At 38.6% G+C, this 7,826-nt stretch overlaps 1 protein-coding gene across 1 annotated transcript; it reads left to right on the top strand.

Annotated features, from left to right (window-relative positions):
- The first annotated feature begins 1,311 nt into the window (after window positions 1-1,311).
- tmem130 (transmembrane protein 130) lies at window positions 1,312-6,594 on the top strand. Its single transcript, XM_086017128.1, has 8 exons — window positions 1,312-1,487; window positions 1,553-1,623; window positions 1,687-1,858; window positions 1,934-2,079; window positions 2,520-2,604; window positions 2,678-2,880; window positions 4,528-4,634; window positions 6,044-6,594. The coding sequence occupies exons 1-8, from the start codon at window positions 1,480-1,482 to the stop codon at window positions 6,182-6,184; spliced, it is 933 nt and encodes a 310-aa protein (XP_085873254.1). The 5' UTR covers window positions 1,312-1,479; the 3' UTR covers window positions 6,185-6,594.
- The last annotated feature ends 1,232 nt before the right edge of the window (window positions 6,595-7,826 follow it).

Below are 7,826 nucleotides of genomic sequence, written 5' to 3'. Positions count from 1 at the left end.
CAGTGGACCCCGCATACTCGCGGGTTCGGCACCCGTGGATTCACCTATTCGCAGATTGATTTTTTTTTTTTTTCAATATTTATTTTTTGGTGTGTGTGTTTGGAGTTTTTGTGGAGGGGATCCTTTGTTTTTTGTGGAAACCGCATATTGGAGGTTCATCGGTGTGTTTTGGAGAATTATTTGGGTTTAGGCTATACATGGATTTTTGCTCTTCACGAGCGGGCACGTATTTTGTCCATATTTAAAATGACATTTTTGTCATACATCTGCTTAGAAGAAGTGCGTCGTCCTATGTGCTACCTCACCCTATGTGGCCTCCTCCATCATTTAAGTTACCCATCCATGATAGAGAACCTTTGAAAACACAAGTTCACAAAGCGCTTGACAACACATAAACATAAGACACGATAGAACACCAAACGTCATGATCATTCAAAGAAAATAAAAAGAAAGAAAAAAAACAAAGAAGCGCCTGTCAATGCAAGACTGTAAACTACTGAAGCCAAGAGGACTGACGTGGGGGTGAAAATAGATAAATACATTAACCCCCCCCCCAAAAAAAACACAAACAAAAAAAGATTATTTAAAGTCCAATAAAATATAGTATATAAATACAGTAGGGATACGTTTAGAAAATTAAATAATTACGTAAGTAAATAAATAAATAGATTAATTAATCAGTAAATACATTTTAAAAAAGGGTTCGGAAGGCGACATCTCATGAAAGCCACTGTGAAAGTGCGCGGTTTTTTTTTTATATAGTTTTTTTTAATTGAACAAGGTTTGAATAATAAATAAACTGGGCAAAAATACTGACAAAAATAGTCAAGGGAGGATTTACTGTATGGTGGATAAACCGAAAGGATAACAACAACTGTACTTAATTCCCTTGTATAAAAAGGTGAAATGGGCGCCAGAGGGAGCTACAGTACCGATACATGCACAGGCCTTTCTATCGGTGGCAATTTACTTCTATCACCTTATAATTAATCCATATCGTCATTCATTTCAACAGATTATAACTAAACCAAAGAACTACATGTCATCCAAATATAAAAGTTAATTTAATAACGTCCGTTCCAGCTCACTTGAAAAGTGGCTGAATTAAAAAAAAAGTTGCTCTGTTCTAAGTTGTTTAACTCATATCTCGATGTAAATACCATGAAATAAAACCTCATCATTTTAGTTGTAGTCACCATGTACTGGTTGTACAAACCTGAAGGTTTTAGAACTTTCTTTAACTTTCCAGAAAACTCCACATTACTATGCTCACAGCCCAAAAGTAGGTTGTTGTGCTTGCGGGGGCACATGACTGCAACACATGGTGTCAATTTCAAGCCTTCACCGAGATGATGGGAATCTAAGAGGAATCGAAGAGGAGTCCTCTCCACACGTTGCCTCTTCTTTGCCGCCTTCATCCTCTGGATTTGACTTTAATTTTAGGTTCTTGAAGGTATCCCAAGGAGCGAACCAGCAAACATGGACAGGTACACTTTTATTCAGACAGTTTGTATGTTTCGTAAAGTTCAATAACTTGCTATTGCCTTTACAGAACACCGTTGTTGCTTTTCATCCTGGTTTTCCTGGGTGTGGCCGAGTTCAACGGGCCTCTGACAGATTTAGGTAGTTGAATATACTTTCTATCCCTTCGCATGCACCGATGACATGTCATTTTTCTTTAATCAGAAAATATTGCCGGGAAGTTGATCTTCTATCAAATGGATGGCAACGCCACCTATGTGAGAGACACGGGAGAGCTGGCTTCAGACATTCCCACCGAGACGATGTTCGAACTATCTGATCCCCATCAGAATTTCAGCACGGCAAACTTCAGCTACACGTGGGATTTAGGGAACGGGTATGAGGAGTGCTCCTGCAAATTCTTAAAACTTTGGAATTGTTTGTGATGGTCATTTTGTTTATGCAAATGTAGAGAGGTAATCCAGGGGACTGAGCCTGTTGTCCGGTACCATTACGCCTTGTCCGGAAACTACACACTCCGATTGAAAATCGGTGTCAATATGACTAAATACACACCTGCATTAATTGGAATCTACTCCAAGGATATTCAAGTGCTTGGTTTGTACTCACACTCTACACCAATGAACAAGTACAGATACTTGTGTGAAAAATAGTCCGGTAAAAGTACAGATACGAAATAGTGCAGCGATCAAGTTTTTCTACTTCCTTACTTTCAGAGCTGAGCAATTAATCGAACTCAAATCGACAACACGATGCCGTAGAATGCAATTTTACTATGCTGATTGAAGTAGATAAAGCAACTGTCTTTTCATATGAATTCATGATTCGTTTGGCTTTATTTTAGTGTTAACCTATTAGAAGAAGATGGCATTAAAAATAATTGTGTATTAAATCACAATCATAATATTGAGGGGGGGGAGGGAATCGCAAATAGATTATTTACTGCTCCCGCCACTGATTATTGGTCGAATATCCCTATTGTGCATGAGTTCTCCCTCCAATTCTTTTGACTAACAACTGTGAAAATTGATTTGTAGATGCCATTAAAAGCATTAAGTTGGAGGGGCCTTCTAATTATGAGGTGTCTCAAACCACCGGCCTTGCTTTCCACGTGGATGGAAGGTAAACAGTCACATGGAGTTTCCCTATCTTTGTATGACTTCAAGCACGAACCTGAGATCATTATGTTTCTCAGCCCCCCCATGTGGGTGTGTTGGCGCTTCCTTCCCAACTGCGTGGCCGACACGACGGGGGGCTGCAGCCTGACCATGTTGTACGAGAACACCTTGTGGCTCAACCACACCTTCACCTCCACCGGGGTTCACTGTCTGGACATCAGCGTCCGCAATGACATCAGCAAGCTGCAGACCTCCTTCAGTCTCTTTGTCAGGAAAAACAGTGAGTGAGGCCCGCATACATACGGTAACACACATCAAGTCGCACATGACCGCCATTGATAAATTAGTGACACAGTCAAATGTAGTAACTTTCAAAAACTGTCGAGGAACATTGGTTGATTTTAACTGTTAATTGAACATCTTGTGAAATGAGTATCTTGCTGACAGTATCAATCAACATTGAGAATTATCTTTTAAGAGGCATTTTTTAACATAGATTTTTTTATACCTACTAATACATATCCTGGGCCATTTTAAAGTGGAACTCAAATCCCCAAAAATCTTCACAATAATATGTTCTATGCAGCCCAACTAGTCTAAACTTAATTTTTGGATTAATATTGTGTTGTGGAATAAAAATGAAGCAGCAAAATCCACCTGTTTATATTCATCTCAGGGCCATTTTGCCCATATGCAGGCGGCCATTTTGTCACTTGATGTCGACTGAAAATGACATCACAGTTGCTCGGGGCTCAGGTTACAACCAATCACGGCTCAGCTTCAGAAAACAGGTGAGCATTGATTGGTTGTCACCTAAATGCTGAGCAACTGTGATGTCATTTTCAGTCGACAGCAAGTGACAAAATGGCCGCCCCATGAGACGGATAAAAACAGGTGGATTTTGCTTCTTAACCCCCATTCCACAAACACAATTATAATCAGAATGCTATGTTTAGAGAACACATCCAACATATTGTTGTAAAGAAAAAAAACTTTAACTTCATTAAAACTAATTTATGCAACTGAGAAACGATATTTGGGATTATTCAAGGATAATTTATTTTTGTAACATCCCTGCCTTTTGTCATTTTAGCTGCACACTTGTAGTTGCGATGTAGGATTATCACTGACATCAATGCCACTAATCAGGCAAACGTCACTGCATGGTTCCCTAAACGCCTCTTTCATCATGCTGTTGAATCAAGAGGGGTGTGAGTTTTGTCATTTGGCCCATAAACTTGAATTGTAACCATTACAAGGCACACGTTGCCTTTCGCTTGATAGTCTGGACTAACTGATACATTACACATATTGTTGCTGGCATTAAAACGCTCACATGGATTCTGTGCCCATCTTTTCGTGTGTCTTATTGCCACAGTCAAAGAGAGCTGGGTAAGATTTGAGACGTTTCGCTGTGTCATGAGGCATTTCAGATAAAATTGTCGATGTGCTGTTCCGCTGCATCAGTTCCACAGGGCGACAAGAGCTCAGTCAAAATGAAAGAATGCGGCCGTATCACAGCTGACAATCGGACCGGCCTGCAAATGTTTGCTGCGCTCAATTGATTTGCTCTTGTTGCTAAGTTACGATTATGCTAAAGCCTAGCATAACATTATTTATGGGAAAGAATTTACATTGAGCTTTTGAGCACACTTTAGTTTAAAGAAACACAACTTGTATATTTGGGGCTAATACTACAATTTAAGTTGGAGCAACTTTAATATATGATACATTTATGGAAAGAATGTTAGTTAGCACAACAAAGCAAGCAAGTTGTTTTTGAGTTCACTAAAGTTGTTTATGTATTTATTTATGCAAACATTTTATATACTGTAGTCATTACTTCACTCCACCCCCAAACTGTCCCCACAAGCATCTAATTGACCACAATTTTCATCCTAACAATCTGAAATGATTTTCTTTCCAGACAACACCAACATGCTGTTCATCCTGTCTTCTGCTGCTATCCTTGTCGCCACTTTCTCTTTCATCACAGTCATCGCCTGCCACCCTCGGTATCACAACAGAGCTCAGGTACAGCAGCACAAAATAAAGTTGCATGTGACCAAAGTTTGCCAGTAAGCCAGTGGTGGGTTTTATTTACTTATTGTCATGTATCTCATTAAATACACTCTTAAAATGCAGGGTTAAAAGTAACAAAAATTGGGGAAGTAACCCAACCCAGTACAGGGTCCAAAAGAAGCTGGGGTTCTTGAGTTATTATGTATATAACTAGATATATAATATGTATTATAACCCAATATTTATAGCCAGCGATTGGGTTGAGAATTTGACTCAGCATATTGGGTGGGGATATTGATCCAACCACACACTGATGAGTTAAAGCTACCAAGAAATTGGTTACCAGTTTATCAGTATAGTCGTGTTTTAAGATAACACAAATTTTTATTTCGAACATTTTCTAACACATTCAAAATGGTGACCATCTTTTTCAGCTCAATTATACAATATTACATATAATTTAACATTTTGAATTCATTTCATCCAATAAATAACAATAATAATTATAACTCAGTCAATTCATTATCATCATATTTGACTTATTTATGAAATAACAGCTGGCCTGTCAGTCCACTCTAGCTGTAAGTACACATTATAACCACAAGAGTTCAGGCTAGACCCAGAAACTGAGACCAGCAAATTTTATGTTTACTTCACACTTGCAAGCAAGCGCTTTTTGCACACGCCTTGGGGCTCTGCTCGCAACTAGCTTTTTTTAATTTTAGGTTTCAAGGTTGTTGGGGGGTTGGAGGGTGGCTTCTGTGGGGTCAGATATGGTCAAGCAGGACTGCTCAAATGATACTGGAAATGGGATATTTGTATTATCTGTGCTTTTTGTTTCATTACATTGAGTGACCCCCATGGTGGCTATTCTACCAGGTTTTATTTTACACACAGAAGTTGCCTTCAGTGTGATATAAAGTCTACTTTAGAGCACCAGATTTGGTCATTTTAAAGTTTGGATCCGGATTAGACTGATCCAATCCAAGTTGCTATGAGCAGCTGGGATAAAAGTAAAATGGATTACGTGATCATAGATAGCAAAAACAAAACAACAAAAAGTATTTAAAAATAATAATTAATCATTTTGATCCACATTACAACTTTTGAACAACTGGGCCCTGGCGATTGACCCTCGCACACATACCAACTCACTGCAATAGAAAAACTGCGACTCCTATAGTTTCCTGTCAGGAAACATTGTTTTAAGGCTCAAGATAAACTGTACCACTGCATTATTTTTTTTTTATTGAACCACAAACAACATGGTGCGATTGTCAAGGATGAAGGGGGTTGCAATGTCCACTGTAGTTATATACAAAGAGAGGAAACAAAAATAAAATGTGCTCTAGGTATTCAGATTTCCATTATGGCAATAATAACTGATTTAGAAATAACTTGGAATTTTCATCCTTTTGCAGATCGCAGCATCCAGCAATGCTTTGTTCTTGAAGAGGCACACTGATGGCTACAGCAGAATTGTTTTAAACGTGTCCCGTGTTCAAAGAGAAGAGAAAGAACCGCTGTGGGCACCGAATGGCACACACTACAACTACTCTTAACCATTCACATCTATGAATCATTTTATGGGCCACAAGAGGAATGACAAAAAAAAAAAAGCACTTTACATAGCTAAACTGGAACAGTTAGCAAGTTGTGCCACAAGGTTGTATTCCTGCTATGCTCTATGCTGTTTGAATGAATTATTTAGCTACCTACGTATGTTCACAAGGTTAGCAGGTCATAAACCACGTGCATATTACATTGGGTGAGGACAATCAATTAGTGACCCCCAGTGCTCAAGCTAAACCCCTCATGAATTATTAACTTCATAAAGGTCATTTTGTAACAGTGTGAGTGTTAGCTCAGTAGGAAGTGCAGATCACTGCACACTTTTTTTTTTTTTTAATGCGTGCCTTCTTTCTGTGAATTTCCTTCCACAAAAAAAGAATGAAATATCTATTTGAAGAAGTATTGCATGCAAATGTGTATTTTTTGGTGGAATTGCCGATTTTTTAAAAAGCATGGGAATCATCAAATGACTGTAACACATGAAACAAACAACAAAAACATGGGAAGTCAAGCAGACGTACTGCTTAAATGTTGAAAATTACAGTAGAAGAGAAAGCATATTCATTATAAAGTGACTAATGTCACTTGAGGACTTTTCACCAGCTGTAATGAAAAACTGAGGAGTTATTCAAGCGCCTTTCTAAATGACAGCTTGTCCCTGTTCATTAATAATAGTGACATTCCTAATGAATGTGTCCTGACAGAGACGCAGTTGGGGAGCTTGTGGTTGCTATGGTAATCTTCAACCTTGACCTATGTTGAGTTTTAAAGTTGCTGTATGTGAGTCATTTTCACATACTGTAATGGGAAAGACATTTGTAAAGACAAAACAAAAAAAACACTTTCACAAATTCTTTCATAAATCAGACGTAACAGCATTTATTTTGCTGCTATTGTGTGGATGCAAAATGACTGCCTCATCCTGGCATTTCAACTCACAGATCCCTCTGGTATATTGCAACAACATAATGATATTACTGAATTATTACCGTTTGAATGATGACTACCAATAATCTAAATGATGAGCAAAATTAATAGATTTTCAAACGGAAATTCAGTAGAGTACTGTCTGCCACCGTTATGATCAATCAATTTATAGAATTTGAAATTTGAATGAAAAAAGTATTACAAAGAGTGGACCTTTATCACAAGAGCTCTGCTTTGCAGCCAGAAAGAGTCCGAGGACGAACGTCTGCCATGTCACCGTCGACCTTTTGGCCTCTCCCTCTGTTAAGCGTTGCTAATGCCACCCACGCCACCTGCTGTTGTCCCGAAGCCAAGTCAGCTCAGTTAAAATATCCCGCTCAGCTTACGCTATATACTACTTATGTCACACCCACGTCCCTTATCGTACCTGACAGTTACCACTAACAGGGCAGCGGATGACTTTAAACTTGTGTTTATGTCATACGCTTAAATGGAGTACAGTTCCGATTACATGAATTATCACAGATGGCCCAGTGTTATCGTGGATAACGAGATAGAAATTTGGGGCCGCAAGTAAATTATCAAAGAATAATCTTGAAGTATTCAAGAGTGAGCGGGGGTTGCACAAGAGAGAGAAAAAAGCCCCTTCAATATACTGCAATGATATCAAAACCTATTATTAAAATGCCCAAACTACCAATTGCT

Source organism: Filicampus tigris, chromosome 19, assembly GCF_054856515.1.
Source record: "Filicampus tigris isolate MCC_2025a chromosome 19, RoL_Ftig_1.0, whole genome shotgun sequence".
Classification (NCBI taxonomy): Eukaryota; Metazoa; Chordata; class Actinopteri; order Syngnathiformes; family Syngnathidae; genus Filicampus; species Filicampus tigris.
Note: the sequence above shows the minus strand (reverse complement) of the source record. Positions and strands in the feature narration are given on the sequence as shown.